The sequence below is a fragment of the Microcaecilia unicolor genome, chromosome 3, assembly GCF_901765095.1.
Source record: "Microcaecilia unicolor chromosome 3, aMicUni1.1, whole genome shotgun sequence".
Lineage (NCBI taxonomy): Eukaryota > Metazoa > Chordata > Amphibia > Gymnophiona > Siphonopidae > Microcaecilia > Microcaecilia unicolor.
The window spans coordinates 373,306,750-373,327,094 of NC_044033.1; the positions used below are offsets into that span (position 1 = coordinate 373,306,750).

The window sequence follows — 20,345 nt, forward strand, 5'->3', positions numbered from 1 at the left end:
CTTGGCGCCATTGGAGTGTTATTAAAACTCCCTAGTGTTGTCCGTATTGGACGCAAAGTATATAGTGGGGTAACCTCTACGTTGACATAATCTCTCATATTTTGAATGTAGGTGGGTTTCTTGTATTAATGCAATATCTATGCGGAGCCTAAGTAGCTCCCGAAACAGCAGATGCCTCTTTCTGGGAATGTTAAGCCCTCTCACATTCAAAGTTAACCAGTTTATATCTGTCATCCTAAGCTAGTATATGTGCCCTTTAGCTCCTTATCTTGTTAACATCTTCTTTTCCCCAGATCTTACTTTGGGTCCCCCACCCGTTTTGTATATATTTAATGTAATGTCTTCTCACCCCTTGCCCATCCTTTACCCCTATCTTTCTTCCCGCTCCCTTCCCTCCTCCCTCCCCTTCTATATGTGGCACCCCTTGTGTACCATTGAGTGCCTAATAATGGAGGAAGGAACGTGTGCCCGCTTATAACTCACCCCACAGAAACATCTGGTTTCCAACGTTTCTAAACAACTCTCAAACATAAAAAACCATGTCCACAAATTAACTTCTATCTCTTAGGGCTAGATGCACTAAACCTTAACGACCCTCTAACAACCCTTTAACGAAAGAAATTCCTAACCGTTGCATGCATTAAAGGCCATTTTCCTACGAAGCAAGCAGCTAACGAAAACGGAATGCAAACGAGAAACTACCATTGAAATGTGGACAATTTGGAATGCACTAACCATACCGACGATTGCAACGAATCATTTACCGTCAGAAATTTTACATGAGCTCAGACCTGTCGTTAAGGCCTGAGCTGTCATCTCCCCGCTGCCCCCTGCACCATAAAAATCCAAGCCGGCATGTTTAAAAAGAAAGTGAGATACAAACACAAACACGTGGCTCTCCCACTCCCCCCTGCATCACTACAAAACTAAACATACCTCAAAAAAGGATCGGGAGGGGGCAAAGGCGCTTGTCAGAGGCGTCCTGTATGGACGGCATTCCCCCCCCCCCCCCCCCCCCAGATCATACAGACACTGCTCCCCACTTCTCCCTGCAGCTTGAAAATCCTGTCTCTCTCTCTCCTTCTCCCAAAGCTTTGAAAATTAACATTCTCTGCTATCCCCTGAAGCCAATTTCCCAGTACTGTAAACAAGCTGCCCCTTCCCCCTCCCTTCTTTTTCCATCACAGTGAAAGAGGTCTTTTGTTACAAAAGGGGGTTTACGAGGGTCATTCTTTTAGAGTCATCTTCAACTGCACTCTCCTGCTAGGTCCAAGACCTGCAAGCCTTTATGCTCTCTGATCTAGCAGGAGAGCTAGATCCGATCCCCCCCTTGCACGCCCCAGTCTGACATAAGCATGCTCAGAAAAGACAGCATAACGCTTGGCTGCTCTGCGCATGCTTAAGGTGCAAATTAACGACGGGGATTACGAACGTATGATACATTGTACTTTCAATACCGCACCGAACATTTCTGAGCTGTTTTTTTGTGCATTCTTCGTTGTTTCAAATTCGTTAAGCACTTTTACGATTTAGATTTTTTAACATTTGGTTGATGCATCTAGCCCTTAGTGAGCTCTTGCTCTGATTGTCACACTTAACAGTTCTCATGTGATCCGAGCTCCTGATTGCTGCCTTTGGAACCTGCGTGGGCCCTTTCCCACTCTTTGCCATTTTGGTGGAGGGGCTCGTGATACACTTTTCTTCCCTGGTCTGGCTTCCACTTGCTCTATGTCGGTTTCAGGGCATATCTCTCTTGCTTCTGCCAGAGATCTCACTTGATACATTTTCCCTTCTTTATAAAAGGCCAGGGCAAAAGGGTGTCGCCAGCGGTATTGGATTTTGAGCTCTCTCAGGTGTCTTGTAAAGTTCTTAGCTCTCCTCTCCGCTTTAAAGTATATGAATCCTATGTGAAGCCAGGATTTTGGCGCACTGCTCTCAGAATCCGTTCTTTGAATTTAAAGCTAGTAAAGCAAGCTATTATGTACTTAGCTTTATTGTTTCCTGCTGGGCCCAGCGCTCTATGTGCCCTTTCTATCTGGACAGTCTCGTTGGTATGTTGTCTCCATTTGTTGACAGTAGTTCACTGACCAGTTTTTGTATCACTTGCTCGCTATCTTGGTATTTTGGGGTCTCTGGAAGACCTCGAAATCGCAGGTTGTTGCGACGGCCTCAATTCTCCAAGTATCTTATCGAGGAGGCTTTGGTGATCATCACGCATATCTTCGACTTGGTGTTGCAGTGTTTCCAATGTCTCACTGTGCTCTTCCACATGCGTTTCCATCTCTTCTAATTTATTTCCCAGCTCGCGGATGTCTCCTCGTAGATCTGAACCTAATGTTGCCACTTCGGTTCGGAGTGCCTTGAGATCAGAACTTATCTGCTGTAACCACGTTTGTAGGCTTGCGGGAAGTTCCTCTTCGGATCCTTCTAGCATTTGTGGTGCTGCCTGAGGTTCAGTCTCTGCCGTTTCTTTGGCCTTACGAGCCTCTGCCATCTTGTTTTCTCTATGCGGCGCTCCTCCGAGGAAGGCAAAGCGAGAGAAGTCTACGGACGCTGTCTTTCCACTTTTTGCCGTTGTAGTCCGCTTCGAGCCTACCATCTGCTCGCATTCTTGCTCGTTTTATCATGCTGGATTTGATTTTATTGCGATTTATTTCTGTGGGGGAGCGGGAGCTTGTTCAGTGAGCGACCATGCTGTTTGGTGACGTCACTTCCTCCCCCAAAGGCACCACTTCTAGGGTGGCCGTCATCGACCCAAGAGCTGGACAATGTCCCAAGCTTGCGGGTGAGGCATCCTCAGGAGCAGACTGACCTGGGTCTGAAGCTTGCACCTCCTTTGCTCGGGTAAAAAAAACAACGCCGAGGCTGTGTCGAACCAAACCCCCAAATACTCTTGAGATTGAGAGGGGATCAGGTGACTTTTGGGTATATTGACGACCCAGCCCAGAGATTGCAGTACTGAGACCACTCTGGCTGTTACATGACGACTCTTCTGCAGAGTCCGCTCTGATGAGCCAGTCGTCGAGATACGGGTGAACCCGGATACCCTCTCGCCTGAGAAAGGCAGCTACTACCACCATTACCTTGGAAAAGGTTCGGGGAGCTGTGGTGAGGCCAAAAGGCAAGGCCCAAAACTGAAAGTGTTTTCCTAACACCGCAAACCGGAGATGTGCAAGAAAGCTTCTTTCAGGTCCAGAGACGTGAGAAACTCTCCTGGCTGAACCGCTGCAATGACGGAGCGCAGGGTTTCCATGTGGAAATGCCATACTTTGAGTGACTCATTGACTTTCTTCAAGTCGAGAATGGGCCGAAAAGACCCGCCTTTTCGCGACACCACAAATAAATGGAGTAACGGTCGCAGCCGCGTTCGGCGGGAGGCGCGGGGATCACCACTCCCAGGTGCAACAAAAGCCTTGGAAGGTCTCCTCTACCGCCGCTCGTTTGACGGCAGTGCTGCATCGGGACTCCAAAAACACGTCTCTCACCGGGGCAGTAATTCCAATCTGTAGCTGTCTCTGATCAGGTCCAAAACCCACTGATCTGAGGTAATCTTGATCCACTCCTCGAGAAGAGGGAAAGATGTCCTCCAACTGCAGGAATCGAGGAGTGGGCTGGCGCACCATCATTGAGAGGGTCGCCCATGAACTCCAGGCCTTGAACCGGCCGCTGCGGAGCATTTGCCAGAGCGAAAGGAATTCCTCTGCTGAAATGGGCAGGCGAAGTAAACCCAAAACGCCCCGGGCGATACCTTCTAGCTTCACGGAAGCGAGGTCTGGAAGAGGAGGGAACCGCCTGACCCTTGGAAGAAGGCCGCGGCCTACCCTCGGGTAACCGCTGGGGTTTAGCATCTCCCAGGCCCTTGACAATTTTCTCCAACTCCTCACCAAATAGGAGAAGGCCCTGGAAGGGCAACTTACCAACCTTTGGTTAGAGGCCATGCCAGCCGCCCAATGCCGTAGCCATAGAAGGCGGCGAGCGGCCACCACCAAAGACATCTGTTTAGCCGATGCTCTGACCAGATCATAAAGGGTGTCAGCCAAAAATGACAAGGCCAACTCCATCCGCGGTGCCACCTGCACAAGGGGCTCCACTCCATCCCTAGGCTGTTCCACTGCCTGTTGCAACCAAGCGAGGCAGGCTTGAGCAGCATAACAACTGCACACAGACGCCCGTAAGGCTAGGCCTGAAATTTCAAAGGACCGTTTCATTGCTGATTCCAGCCATCGGTCCGGCATGTCCTTCAGGGCGATCCCTCCCTCTACTGGGAGGGTAGTCTTCTTCGTCACAGCCGTGACTAGGGCATCTACTTTAGGCACGGCCAAGCGTGCCAAGTGCTCCTCACTAAGAGGGTATAAGTGCCCCGTTGCCCTGGCAACTTTCAAAGGCCCCTCGGGGTCAGCCCATTGAGCAGAAATAAGCTCTTGGATGAAGTCATGCAAAGGAAAGGCTCGAGCAGGCTTCTTAGTACTTGTCATCCTCGGATTACCAGAGGAAGCCTCGCCAAGTGCAGGATCTTCAATAGAAAGGGCCTGCAAGGCGTCAGAAATAAGCGCTGGCAGCTCCTCTCGGTGGAAAATCCTAACCGCGGTGGGATCATCTGGATCCAGTGGCAATCCGGCACCTTCCTCTGGCTCCTCAGACCACAAAGGCCTGCCAGACCCCTCAGAATCCCCACAGCCCGACCACGGGGGGGGGGGGGGGGGGGGGGGGGGGGGGGGGGGGGGGGGGGGTGCGCCACTCTCTGAAGGGGAGTTTACCCTTCTACGCTTGTCCTGCGGCCAACTGTCTGGGGGAAAAAACGCCTGACGGCAATCTCAGGGCCAGCCTCCACCGGAGGGGAACCAGGTAGCAACTCAGAGTCAGACACCTGTGGCAGAGCTCTCTTTAACATGACGCTTTATGTAAAAGCAACACAAACTCAGGGGAGAAGGCGTCACCCTGGTCTCCCGGTTCCAATCCGGGGCAAGCAGCTCCTCTGGTAGCCTCCATCCGAGACTCCCCTCTGGCCTCAGAACCCTCCGCTCCTGCGGAGGTCGGACCATGCGGCGCATCCAAAATGGCACCCGCTGCTAGCTCCACCGAGCGGGAAGAGACATCGCTAGCCATGCTCGTGCTGGCCCTGATGTCTGAAAAGCATGATTTACAAAGCCCCGCTGCTTAACAACCTCTGCAGCCATCGCTGAAAACGGCGGAAAATTTCAAATGGCGGATTCGCACCAAAAACGCCCCGATTGCGGGCCCTCCCCAGAGGAGCTACAAGACGCTCTTACCTCAACAGACCGAGTCCCAGAGCTCCGGTCACGCTGCACAGTCAGAAGATAGCCTCAGAATTGCAGCGCTAACAAGCATGTCACGGTTTTTTAAAAAAAAATTTTAACGCTGTGAGGAAAGTTAGAGGCAACAGCTACAGAGGCATCCTGAGGTCCAGAAGAGTGGGAAAGGCAGGGAAAGTTTCGAACCAATGTGCCTGTATCCACATAGAAGAGAGTGGGAAAGGCAGAGACAGGGCAAACCTATATGCTTGCATCCACATAGGGGGACGGGTAAGGTAGGGAAAGAGCTAACCTATGTGCCTTTAAAGTGAAACTGAATAAGCTGCGTCCAACCCTGCTGGGAGATAGAGAATACTGAGAGGCAGATGGAGCTAGCCGTCCAGGAGGCACTATGGTTTTCAGTGTTCTCTATCTCCCCCCTGCTGGTAGGTGGACACAACCCATTCGTATGGATTCAACTGCTGCTGATGACAAGGAAAAGACCAAGATTATTATAATGCCTTTGTATCACTCCACGGTGCAACCTCACCTTGAGTATTGCGGTTCAATACTGGTCACCGTATCTCAAAAAAAGATATAGTGGAATTAGAAAAGGTCAAAGAAGAGAGACCAAAATGATAAAGGGGATGGAACTCCTCCTCGTATGAGGAAAGGCTAAAGAAGTTAGGGCTCTTCAGCTTGGAAAAGAGACAGATAAAAGGGGGATATGATTGAGGTCTATAAAATCCTCAGTGGTGTACAATGGGTAGAAGTGAATCAATTTTTCACTCTTTCTAGAAGTATAAAGACCAGAGGATACAAAGAAATTACATAGAAATACTTTTAAAACAAATAGGAGGAAATTCATTTCATTCAAAGAATAGATACATAGTAACATAGGTAGATGACGGCAGAAAAAGACCTGCACGGTCCATCCAGTCTGCCCAAGAAGATAATTCATATGTGCTACTTTTTTATTTGTACTGTCCTCTTCAGTACACAGACCGTATAAGTCTGGCCAGCCCTATCCCCGCCTCCCAACCAACAGCTCTGGCACAGACCGTATAAGTCTGCCCAGCACTATCCCTGCCTCCCACCACCGGCTCTGGCACAGACCATATAAGTCTGCCAGCACTATCCCCGCCGCCCAAACCACCAGCCCCGGCACAGACCGTATATGTCTGCCCAGCACTAGCCCCGCCTCCCAACCACCAGCTCTGCCACCCATTCTAGGCTAAGCTCCTGAGGATCCCTTCCTTCTGCACAGGATTCCTTTATGTTTATCCCATGCATGTTTGAATTCCGTTACCGTTTTCATCTCCACCACCTCCCGCGGGAGGGCATTCCAAGCATCCACCACCCTCTCCATGAAAGAATACTTCCTGACATTCTTCTTGAGTCTGCCCCCCTTCAATCTCATTTCATGCCCTCTCGTTCTACCGCCTTCCCATCTCCAGAAAAGGTTCGTTTGCGGATTAATACCTTTCAAATATTTGAACGTCTGTATCATATCACCCCTGTTCCTCCTTTCCTCCAGGGTATACATGTTCAGGTCCGCAAGTCTCTCCTCATACGTCTTGTAACGCAAATCCCATACCATCCTCGTAGCTTTTCTTTGCACCGCTTCAATTCTTTTCACATCCTTAGCAAGATACGGCCTCCAAAACTGAACACAATACTCCAGGTGGGGCCTCACCAATGACTTGTACAGGGGCATCAACACCTCTTTTCTTCTGCTGGTCACACCTCTCTCTATACAGCCTAGTAACCTTCTAGCTACGGCCACCGCCTTGTCACACTGTTTCATCGCCTTCAGATCCTCAGATACTATCACCCCAAGATCCCTCTCCCCATCCGTACCTAGCAGACTCTCACCGCCTAACACATATGCCTCTCTTGGATTTCTACTCCCTAAGTGCATCACTTTGCATTTCTTCACATTGAATTTTAATTGCCAAACTGTAGACCATTCTTCTAACTTCTGCAGATCCTTTTTCATGTTTTCCACTCCCTCCGGGGTGTCCACTCTGTTACAAATCTTGGTGTCATCCACAAAAAGGCAGACTTTACCTTCTAACCCTTCGGCAATGTCACTCACAAATATATTGAACAGAATCGGCCCCAGCACCAATCCCTGAGACACTCCACTACTCACCTTTCCCTCATCCGAGCGAATTCCATTAACCACCACCCTCTGGCGTCTGTCAGTCAAGCAGTTCACACATTGGGTCCTATCTTCAGCCTGTCAAATTTATTCAAGAGCCTCCTGTGGGGAACCGTGTCAAAAGCTTCGCTGAAATCTAAGTAGATTACATCCATAGCACGTCCTTGATTCAATTCTCTGGTTACCCAGTCAAGGAATTCAATGAGATTCATTTGGCACGATTTACCACTGGTAAAACCATGTTGTCTTGGATCTTGCAACTCATTGGCTTCCAGGAAATTCACTATCCATTCCCTTCAGCATCGCTTCCATTACTTTTCCAATAACTGAAGTGAGGCTTACCGGCCTGTAGTTTCCTGCTTCTTCCCTATCACCACTTTTTGTGAAGAGGGACCACATCCGCTCGTCTCCAATCCCACGGAACCTCCCCCGTGTCCAAGGATTTATTAAACAAATCTTTAAGAGGACCCGCCAGAACTTGATCTTATCTTCTTCTCCAACTGCTCACGTCTCCAGTTTCTGCAACTCAGCTCTTCCCTCTCTGACCATCATCTGATAACTTTCACACTTAACACCTTCCCGCCACCAAGTGCCATACAATCTCAACCATACATTTAGGAATCTTCAGGCTATTGACCCTTCTAACCCTGTCCTCCAGTGTTTCAAATCTCTTCTCAACCACTATGTTATCCAAGACTATCAATGAGGCTGTCTCGTCCTATACTACTACTCTCTCCTCTGCTCTGGATACTATTGCTCCTCCCATTCTCCATTCTGTAAGGCGTACAAAACCCCAGCCTTAGCTGACCCCTATAGTCCGCTACCTACATTCCTGTGCCCACTCTGCTGAACGTCTTTGGCTGAAATCCCGTGCCTATGTTGACTTCATATATTTCAAATTCTTGCTGACCTCCTTCCAGTCTGCTCTTTCACTTGCCAACAGGACTACTACATCCAGTTGACAAATTCTCTTGGCTCAAACCCTCGACGTCTTTTTGCCACACTGAACTCTCTCCTCAAAGTGCCTTCACCTCCAACTCCACTTTCTCCCCCCAGACTCTGGCCGAGTACTTTCATGACAATGTTCACAAGATTAAACTTGAATTCTCAACCAAGTCACCTCCATCTCTCCTTTCCTTCCCTTAGTCCATTCACTCAACCCTCCCTTCAACCCCTGCCTCATTTTCTTCCATTTCTGAAATCACTTGTATAGTCCTTCCTATACTACCATGTTGTGTGGTTCAAGGCCTGTAGAAAGATCCAGCTGGATCTCAGAGCTCAGCTGGCTCTGGATCCCAAGGCTTAGCAGGCTATCAGTATGATGGGCCAGCAGGCTCCCAAGTTTTCCAAACCTTGTGTTCCTGCAGTTGTACAATGCTTTCTTAGGATATGGGATATGCATGTTACATGTCAAGGTGACACAAGGAAGGAGCTGGGGGCCCTGCAGTTCATATATGGCAGATATAATTGGATGTAACCTTGAGACTGAGGACCATGTGAGCTCAGGATCTTGCTATGGAAATATGTGCTTGGAGTGGAACAGACATCAGGTGTTTCATGATATGTACTAGTTGGTTTCATGGTCATTTTGCTATGAGCACAATCATACTGATAAGAACTAAGTTAGTGGTCGCATGTGCATATAAGAGGAGAGGATGATATAATGTAGGAAATGGCCATATATGTATACATATAAAGAACAACAGAATATTACAGGAATATCCGTATATGATCATAAGTTAGTTTGGGAAAAGTCACATGATTTCTGGGAAGGCAGAACTTGTAACAGTATTTATGTGATGTCCAGGAGATGTTAGCTGAGCAGTTCTTGTCTTTCAGGGTGCGCACCTGACTGACAACCTGCTCCAGAGAGAAAACAATTATTTTGTATATTAGCTCTGTGAGATATAAATAAAGATATGGCTGATTGCACCTAACTGAGTCTAAGTTTTCTCTCTTATTTTTTACAGTAATGTTTCTCCCCTCCCTATCAGGGCTAGGAGATGGGAGAAAACACATTTTGGCGCTTTCTCCCCAGACTCTGGCTGAGTACTTTCATGATAATGTTCACAAGATTAAACTTGAATTCTCAACCAAGTCACCTCCATCTCTCCTTCCCTTAGTCCATTCGCTCAACCCTCCCTTCAACCCCTGCCTCCTTTTCTTCCTTTTCTGAAATCACTAAAGAGGAAACTACATATTTTCTTTCCTCCTCAAAATTAACTACCTGTTCCTCTGATCCTATTCCCACCCATTTACTTAGCACTATCGCTCCTACTGTCATCCTTTCTATCTGTCATATCCTCAATCTTTCACTTTCCACTAAGACTGTTCCTCATGCCTTCAAACATGCCGTAGTCACACCACTCCCCAAAAAACTTTCATTGGACCCTACCTGTCCACATGCTGCCCCATCTCCCACATCCCTTTTTAATCCAAGATACTTCAATGTGCTGTTCACCACTGTTGTCCTGACTTTCTTTCATCTTAAGCTATTCTTGATCCACTTCAATCTGGCTTTCGCCGTCTTCATTCAATTGAAACAGCCCTTGCTAAAGTCTCCAATGACCTGTTCCTGGCCAGATCTAAAAGGTATCTATTCTATCCTCATCCTTCTCAATCTATCTGCTGCTTTTGACACTGTTGATCACAGCCTACTCCTTGATACGCTGTCTTCACTTGGATTTCAGGGCTCTGTTCTTTCTTCTTACCTCTCCCATTGTACTTTTAGTGTATACGCTGGTGGATCCTCCTCCACTTCTATCCCACTATCAGTTGGTGTACCTCAGAGATCTGTCCTAGGACTTTTTATTTTCTCCATCTATACTTCTTCCCTTGGTACTCTGTCATCTCATGGTTTTCAGTACCACCTTTACACTGATGACTCCGAGATCTACCTCTTCACACCAGAAATTTCAGCAGGAATCCAGGCCAAAGCCTGCCTGTCTGACATTGCTGCCTGGATGTCTCACTGCCATCTGAGACTAAACATGACCAAGACTGAGCTTCTTATCTTTCCCCCTAAACCAACCTCTCCTCTTCCTCCATTCAGTCTCCATGGATAACACTCATCCTCCCCGTCTCATCAGCTCGTTTTCAACTCCTTGTCTGCACATATTCAGACTGCTAAAACCTGTCATTTCTCTCTCTATATCATCACCAAAATTTGTCCTCTCCTTTCTGAGCTCATTACCAGAACCCTTATCCACACTCTTTATCACCTCTTGCTTAGAATATTGCAACTTGCTTCTCATAGGTCTCCCACTTAGCCATCTCTCCCCTTCAATCTGTTCAAAACTCTGCTGCAAGACTTATATTCCGCCAGTGTCGCTATGCTCATATTAGCCCTCTCCTCAAGCCACTTCATTGGCTCCCTATCCGTTTTCACATACAGTTCAAACTCCTCTTATTGGCTTACAAGGGCATTCACTCTGCAGCTCTTCAGTACCTCTCCACTGTTATCTCTCCCTACATTCCTCCCCGGGAATTCCATTCACGGGGTAAATCTCTCTTACCTGCACCCACCGCTAACTCCAGACTCCATTCCTTTTATCTTGCTGCACTATATGCCAGGAACAGACTTCCTGAGCCGGTGCATCAAGCTCCATCTCTGGTTGTCTTTAAATCTAGGCTAAAAGCTCACCTTTTTGATGCTGCTTTTAACTCCTAACCCTAACTTACTTGTTCAGTACCCATGTTTTATCATTCTCACCTTAGTAATTTTCCCTTATTTCTTATTTGTCCCGTTTGTCTGTCCTAATTAGACTAAGTTATGTCGAGCAGGGACGATCTCTTTATGTCCAGTGTACAATGTTGTGTACGTCTAGTAGCACTATACAAATGATAAGTAGTAGTAGTACATGTCACATACATGTTGACAATTCCTTCACTAAGAAAGGTTCATTTCAAAGAGACAGAGAATTGTGCCTTCTCTACAATGGGCAGAGGGAATTACGTTCACTTCCAGTGCATTCAAGATTGCAGAACAAAACTTCCTCTTTTAGGTTATAGAAAACTTTATTTACAGGGGTGTTTGGAACCTATGATTAGAAAGGAAATCTTGAATTTATGTCTGGAAGGTGAAAGGAGGTGCTTCTGCCTTGGTATACCAAGTTATTGAAATCTCTTGCTGTATCACAAGTCACATCTTTTTTTTTTTTAAATTTGAAATTGTTTATTGAACACAACATAATGGAAAAAATACACTGTTTGCCAGACCAGCCAACCGACTGCTCTGACATGTCCAGCAAATAAAATCCAACATCAACTGTAAATCGCAATCTTTTTTGATAATTTTCTCCCTACCCACCCACCCTCCCACCCAAATCAACCCCCCCCCCCCCCTGCTCCCCCCTTATTCCCTCTTGGCAAAATCTCCTATACAGGTAATTCACTACTCCATAATCGTTCTATTTGAGACCATTCTTTCGCATCTGGCTTATATCTGCCTTGTCTTTTGTCAGTCAATTGTTCTAGGCCCACAATGTTCTTGATTCTCATTGTCCAGTCTGTGATTGTAGGTCCCAGTCTTTGTTTCCAATGGGCTGCTATCTCCAGCTTGGCGGCTGCCAACCCCAGTCTTTAAGCCTCTTCTGCCACTTCTGGCCCCTTTTATTTCCCCATCCCAACAAACACCACGTAGGTTCTACCGGGAACTTTGTGTCCAATATGCGCGTCAAATGCATAGCAATTTCCACCCAAAAAGTCTGTATAAGAGGACATGACCACCAGACATGTAAGAAATTTCCTATTTCTGCTTCACACCTCCAACATCGATTAGATGCCATAGGATACATTCGCTTTAGCCTATCGGGTGTGTAATACCATCTACTTAAAACTTTATATGCATTTTCTTTGATTAGTACACACACCGATGCTTTTTTCACCTCTAAACACATCCTCTCCCACTCCTTCACACTCATTTCCATATTTAAATCACGTTCCCATGCATTCATATAGGGCAATTTGAGCATCTTCTCTCCCCTAATGTATTTATATAACCTTGAAATTCCTTTCCTCCCACCTTCCAGGGTCTCCCAAATATTTTCCAATTGCTCCTTTTCCCTCGGGTCCGATGTCAACCACCCCTGTCCCGTCATGAAATGCCTAACCTGTATGTATGCAAAATAATCTGATTCTGGTAAATCAAATTTCCTCTTTAATGTCTTAAAGTCTCGCATTACCCCACCCGACATAAGATCCCTAAATCTCCGCAGGCCCTTTCGGTTCCACTCACGAAATACCCCCCCCTCTTGTCCTGCGTGGAACTCATCTTCATGGGTTATATGCGCCAAAGTAGAGGTTTTCACCCCCTTCCGGAGTTTATTTTTTAATACATCCCAGGTATGTTGCAGGTGTGACACAAAGGGACTACTATTCCCCTGAGGTAAACTGCACATCCGTCCGGACCCCCATACTCCTTTCTCCAAATTACCCCTTGGAACCAGGCTTTGCTCTAAGGTCGCCACTGGTGATCTATCTCCTTTACTCCACTCCGCCACTTGTTTCAATTGGGCTGCTTGGTAGTACCATATTAAGTTGGGTAGTCCTCTTCCCCCTTCCTCTACTCCCTTCCACATAATTCTTTTCGAAGTTCTTGCTCTCTTACCCCCCCACACAAACCGGGAAATATCTGATTGTAATTTATTCAAAACCACTGGTGGAACTTCCAAAGGCAACGTTTGGAAAAGAAACAACATTCGCGGGACCAAGTTCATCTTAACCACCGCTATCCTGCCCCACCAGGACAGCAGCCCATTCTTCCATCGACTCATGTCTGTGCGCAGTTCCCTAAATAGGGGATCGTAATTTAATCCATATAACTTTGTTAGGTCCCTAGGAATCCAAATGCCCAGATATTTAAAGTTCTCCCGAGCTTGCCTGAAAGGAAATTTTTCCAACATAGCTTCGGTATCTGAAGGGGGCCCCACCACTCCCAACACCTCTGATTTATCATAATTGACTTTAAATCCAGACATTTCCCCAAAAACTTTAATCTCTTTGCAGATGTTTGTTAACGACACCTCTGGGTGACTCACGTAAAAAAGAATGTCGTCTGCAAACAGAGCTATTTTATGTTCCCTATCCCCCACACAGAGGCCCTTTATTTGAGCTGTCTCCCTAACCTTCTGTGCAAGAGGCTCGATCGCAATGGCAAAAAGCAAGGGAGAGAGGGGGCAGCCCTGTCTGGTACCCCTTTGTATCTGCACTAGATCTGAATACCCTCCATTCGCCTTTATCCTGGCCACAGGTCTCGCATACAATCCCCTTAGCCATGATATGATCCCTGGCCCAAATCCCATAGCTTTTAATACCTCCCACAGGTAAATCCACTCAACCCGATCAAAGGCCTTTTCTGCGTCAGTTGTTAACAGCACCAAAGCCTCCTCCCTATTTTGGCCCTCCCAAACAATATTTAGGGTTCTCCTTATGTTATCAGCTACTTGTCTCTTAGGTATAAAACCTGCTTGATCCGTGTGGATTAACTGAGGGAGAAATTTATTAATCCTCTCTGCCATTACCTTGGCTAATATTTTAATATCTATATTTATGAGAGAAATTGGCCTATATGAACCACATATTGTTGGATCTCGCCCAGGTTTGGGAAGAACTGAAATCCCCGCCTCATACATGCTCCTCGGTAGGGTCCCTGATTTGAAGCATTCATTCCCTACCCGCACTAATAGTGGCCTTAGCTCCTGTCTCAGTATCTTATAGAATTTAGCCGTGTACCCGTCAAGTCCAGGTGCTTTACCCCCTTTCAAGCCCTTAATAGTTTTATCTATCTCATCTGCCGTTATGGGTTTGTCCAGGGACTCCCTCTGTTGCTCAGTTAGGCTACTTAATCCTATCCCACCTAGATATTCTTGAATCTTCTCCACTGTAATTTTCGCTTCTGATGAGTAAAGAGCTGCATAATATCGGGCAAATTGTTCCCTAATTTCTTTGTCCTGATACATCAAACCGTCTCCCGCTCCCTTTATTTTAGTTATAGTGTTTCCCACTACCCTTTGCCGCAAATTGCGTGCCAACATCCTGCCAGCTTTATTGCTGAATTCAAAAAATTTTTGTTTTATTAACTTTCTATGGTATTCCATCTGTCTAATTTGTATTTGTTGTAGCTCTGCCCTGCATTCTCGCAGCTCCCTTATCGCTTCAGGACACCGCCCTCCCTGATGTTGGGCTTCCAAAAAAGCCAATCTTTGTCGTACCCTCAATTCCTGAGCTTGACCCTCTTTTTTCCGTTGACTACCTTTCTTAATCAAATGACCTCTTACCACCACCTTCAAGGCGTCCCATAGGGTCCCATCCGTTACATCCCCTGTATCATTGTCCTCCATATATTCCCATATCACCCTTCGAATCTCCCCACTTGCCTCTGCAGAATCTAGTAAGGATTCATTTAATCTCCAAAATGTTTGTCCCCGTTCTCTCCCCAATCCCTTCCATGAGATCCATATAGGGGCATGGTCCGAGGTATGTATGCTCCCAATATCAGAGTCCCGAACCTTACCCCATAAGTTGCGGGATCCCCAGATTGTATCTATCCGTGTGTATGAGCGCTGCGCATGTGAGTAGAAGGAGTAGGTCCGCTGTCCGGGGTGTTGCATTCTCCAGACATCGATTAAATCTAGCTCCTTAACCAGTCTTAGTAATTTAGACGTATTAGCCTGTCTACCACCCTTCCTGCCTTTAGAGTAGTCAAGATCTGTTAATGCCCAATTGAAATCTCCCCCTAAAATTACATTGCCCGTCACAAATTGGAGTAAATCTAACCTTAGGGTCTCAAAGAATGCTCCCTGTCCCTCATTGGGTGCATAGATATTCACCAAAGTAATTAGCTGGTTATTGATCTTACCTTTAACCGCAATGCACCTGCCCTGTTTTTCTGAATATGTCTGTTCATGAACAAAAGGGACCGTATCTTTTATATAGATTGCAAGACCTCCTTTTTTCCCCCCTCTAGGGTCCGCCAAAAAGTAGCTCTTCCCCAAATTCTTATATTGTATTAACCGCTCATCCTTCTTTTGAATGTGTGTCTCCTGCAACATACTGATATCCCATTGCATTTTACGAATTTCCCTGTTTATGATACTTCTTTTTTCTGGAGTATTCATGCCATTTACATTCCATGAACCAACTGTTATCCCTCCCACCTCCCCTTCCCTCCCCTGTCCCCCCCCCCTCCCCGAAAATCCCCTCGTCTGTTCACTAGCCTTAACTGCCAGTGATATCCCTAAGGAAGTGTCGTTCCGATGGGTTCCCTTTCCATTCTTTATCCCCAACATACCCCATCACTCATCAACATACATCATTCTTTTCCCCATTCATGCTCCCACATATCCCCTATATGCCAAAACCTTTTGTAAATCTTAACAGTAAGTCCCTGGTTGTAGAAGTGTTTTTACTCAGCTTTAACTCCGGGCCAATGCCCTCCAGCATTTTTTCCTTTTCAGGTGCCTGCAGCCGTTTCAGTCTCACTGTCCACACGTGGTGGACTCTTGTTAGTTCTTCCTCCAGCCCGTGTGGTCCAGCCCCCCTTACTATTAGGGGGCCTGTCTTTGCTAAAATTCTGGGAAGCCTCAGGTATCTCCGGCAGGTCCATACATCCAAGTGCAGCCAGGATCTTCCATGCTCCCTCAGGTTGCAAGATTTTCTTTGTCTGGCTTCCCACTGTTAGCAACAAACCCTTAGGATATATCCATCTGTAGCGCAGCCCCGCTTTTTGCAGGTATCTCGTAATATCCTTAAAATCTCGTCTCTTTTGCAGAGTAGATCTCGCCAGGTCCTGAAAAATCTGCACTTGGACATTGCGCCATTTGATTTCTCCCAATGCACGTGCTTTTCTCCACACTGCTTCCTTCACCTGGAACTCATGGAAGCATGCCACGATGTCTCGAGGGAAATCCCCCCGCTGCGGCCCCAAGCTCCGATGGGCTCTATCAATTTTTATTGCAGGCCGTTCTAATCCTTCTTCAGGATCTGCTCCCTGTTCCAAAATAAAGTCACAAATCTCTCGCACCACTTTCTCCGCTTCCCTGAATTGTATTTCCTCAGGGATGCCTTTAATTCTCAAGTTACACCGCCGCGAGCGGTTCTCCAAGTCTTCCAAACGTTGCTCCATGAGTTTTCTTTCTTGCTGTTCTTTAAAAGCACTCTTCCTCAAAGTTTGCAGTTCTCCCGCCATCGTTTCAATCCGCTCCTCCGTCTCTACCATTCGGCCGCCCATATCTTTCACTTCTTCGCGGAGTTCCGTAACTGCAGCTTGAATGCTTTTCCTAGTATTAATCATCTCTGTTTTAAGTTCTTTAAACCATCGTATAATTTCGCTCCGCTCTACTTCTATCTCACCAGCGACTTGCTCCTCGTTTTCATTATCAGACTCCATTTCGTCCGGCGCCATTTTTGCTCCACGCGGGGGAAGTGGTGTTTTCGCCTTACTCACTACTCTCGGCGATTCCCCTGCATATTTAAATTTTGCCAATTTCTTTTTGGCCGCCATTTACTATAGCTGCTTTGCTTCTTCTTTTGCGGGGAATCCCTCGCGCTTTATCGGGGTTTCTCACGCTTTTTTAATCCGTAACCCGCGGAGCTCTACAACCAGGCTACCGGCTACATCGGTGACGTCACTTCCTCCTCCACAAGTCACATCTTTTATGGAGTCTTTTCACCATTTGCATTATTCGCAACAGGGTTTCAGAACCGTGCACAGTACTGAATTGCTACTCTTAACCTTAGTATCAAAAGTAAAATTATTGTTAAGCCAGAAAATATCAGTATTACAATTTGACATATCTGGGGCTTCTGACACAATCATTCTCTGCTGTTAGATAGGTTATTAGAACTGGGTATCTCAGGCAAGGCAGGGCCACCGAGAGACTGGGCTGGGCCTGGGGCAAGGCCGCCCCCGGGCTCCGCCGCCCCCCACCGAGGTCATCGTCGCCCTCCTCCGTCCACCACTGGGCTGGGTCCCCCTGAATTCAAATCATAGCGCCTCACCTCAACCTCGCTCCATGTGAAAGAAGCGCAGCAGCGGCAGTCTGCAGATTGCCTCCCTTCGGGCCTTCCCTCCCTGTGTCCCGCCCTCGTCTGAAGTAACTTGCGCAAGGGCAGGACACAGGGAGGGAAGCCCGAAGGGAGGCGATCTGCAGTCTGCCGCTGCTGCGCTTCTTTTAAAAAGTGGGGAATCAAACTAAAGACTATACAGGAAGGGAAAGGAAAATTTCCTGAAGAAAATAAAATAAAAATCCGGGGGGGGGGGGGGGGGGGGGGGGGGGGGAGAATAAAACCCAGATGGGAAGGTACAAAGTATTCAAACACAGACTCACACACTAGACACTGTGAGGACTGCATTCTCTCTTCACTGTGGATGAAGAGACTGTTGGTCCCATACTCTCGCGGTAGGCGGGAAGGCACTCACGCATGTGCAATGGGGACGCTGAGTGTGCTCTTAAATCTATATTAGCTTTATGCTCCACGCTGGGTGACATGGATGACATTCACTACATGTGAGAATATGGCCTGCTTGTCCTTGGAGAAATATAAATTACATGCATAAATAATACACAGCTACAAATAAGTACCATCAGAACATTAAAAACTAATTTTCCAACTGCAATTTGGCATTCATTTGTGGCAAATAACTACATATTCAAATAAATTACTGGTAAGACCTTCTCTAGAGCAGGGGTTTTCAGCCCAGTCTCCCCCCCACACACACTCAGGACCTCAGGATGCCCACAATAAACATGCAAGAGAATCTGCATACAATGCAGGAGGCGCATGCAAATTTTTCTCATGCATATCAACCGTGGGCATCCTGAAAACCTGAGTGGCAAGGCGTATCCCGAGTTCTAGGTTAAAAGCACTGCTCCAGAGTACTGGGTCTAAATCTGGAGGTTATCGCCAAAAGAATAGACAGATGTGGTCCAAGAGGGAGCTTCAAATATTTTACTGTCTAAATCATCAGCCTTATGAAACCAAACTATGACCCAAATTCGTATACCGTTCAAATATAATCTAACGGAAATTATGGACGACATTAACCAAAGCTTCCAAATCATGCATTCATGGGCGAATGCTTTTCAATTAAAACTTAACGCTGAAAAAAACGCAATGCCTTATACTTACATCACAACATAACGCAAACAAATTCACCTCCATAACCACTCAAACATTTCCCTTCCTGTCTCAGACACCCTGAAGATTTTCGGAGTTACCATTGATCGCAATCTCACACTTGAAAACCATGTGAAGAATACAACCAGAAAGATGTTTCAGTCAATGTAGAAACTCAGAAGACTAAAACCGTTCTTCCCAAGAGGCATTTTTCGCAACATGGTACAATCAATGGTGCTGAATCATCTAGACTATTGCAATGCGCTGTATGCTGGTTGTAAAGAGCATACCATCAAAAAACTTCAGACAGCCCAGAACACTGCAGCTAGACTCATATTTGGAAAGACAAAATATGGAAGTGCAAAACCCCTTAGAGAGAAGCTCCATTGGCTTCCAGTTAAAGAACGTATTGTGTTCAAAGTCTGCACTCTGGTTCATAAAGTCATTCATGGAAATGCTCAGGCCTACATGTCAGACCTTATTGACTTGCCACCCAGGAACGCTAAAAGATCATCACGCACATTCCTGGGACTTCATTTCCCTAGCTGTAAAGGTCTAAAATACAAACTAGTACATGCGTCCTGCTTTTCCTACATTGGCATGCAGTTGTGGAATGCATTACCACTTGATCTGAAAAATATTCACGACCTAATCAACTTTCGAAAATCACTAAAGACTTTTCTTTTTAACAAGACTTACCATAATAATCAATAGGAATTCCAGTGCATCATTACTTACTTGATAGTCTGACTGTTTCTGATTTACTGAATTGTTTATATCCATTATGCTACACTTATTTTTTGTATGCAACCAATTGTTTATCTAATCTTGAATGGCGCTTGCCATGATGTATTATTGTAAGCCACACTGAGTCTGCAAATAGGTGGGAAAATGTGGGATACAAATGCAACAAATAAATACATTAATAAATACCCTAGTGAAGGAAGGAAAGGGATCTATGAGACATTAAAATGCAGTACCTCGGAAATATGCATATTTCACAGTATGCAAAGAGATCAGGATTTAAGGAAACATTTCTTCATGGAAAGGATGCTTTAGACAGGACAGCATCCAAATGGTTGTAGGAGTAGGGGGAGAAAAAAAAAAGCTGTAAAACAATATAAGATGGCATGGGATAAACAATGGAATCTTTGTTGAGAGGAAATGAAGATTAAGCCAGAGCTTTAAGTAGACTCAGTGATTTTTCAACCGAAATGTTAATGAAGAGATCAGTATTTAACAAAAAATCTGTTTGATACTCACACACATACTCATAGATCACAGATAAGACTACCATGCCCATCAGGCCTACTCATCATACACAATGTTTTAAGAGGTTCTCTCTCACCATCATCTTCATCTGCTACATTTTCTTTTTCATCCTCATGTTCATTTATGGGTCGTCCCGCAATCTGAGAGAGCTCTCTAATTACTTCCTCTGTAGTCAGCTTGTCATCGATTGCCAGAAAAGCATCCTCCAAAGCCTAAACCATAAACACGTTACTTTTATCTGGTGAATACCCAAACATAAGAACTGAAAATATTCTTCAAAAAAATAGTATTGCAAGAATGTCTTTATAGTGTCACGGTAATCAGTCCTCATATCAAAGAGTTTGTCTAAAGATAACTTTACATGGACTGAATTCATATTTTTTATATATGTATCTGAGGATATTTTATTTATATGTGACATTTATTGTGAGTATGAATGGGTAGACATTCAGCAACTCTTTTCAAAGCTCACTGTGAACTGACTTTTTAATCCAATAAGTTTACCACACAGTGTATAGGCACTGTGCACATGATTCATC

The 20,345-nt window shown here is 45.9% G+C and overlaps 1 protein-coding gene across 1 annotated transcript in view; it reads right to left on the reverse strand.

The window, feature by feature from the left end:
* PPM1G (protein phosphatase, Mg2+/Mn2+ dependent 1G) overlaps positions 1-20,345 on the reverse strand; it is a 194,513-nt gene that overhangs the window by 97,964 nt on the left and 76,204 nt on the right. Inside the window, 1 exon segment of the mRNA XM_030198590.1 lies at positions 19,883-20,018. Within this exon segment, the coding sequence (XP_030054450.1) occupies positions 19,883-20,018 (136 nt within the window).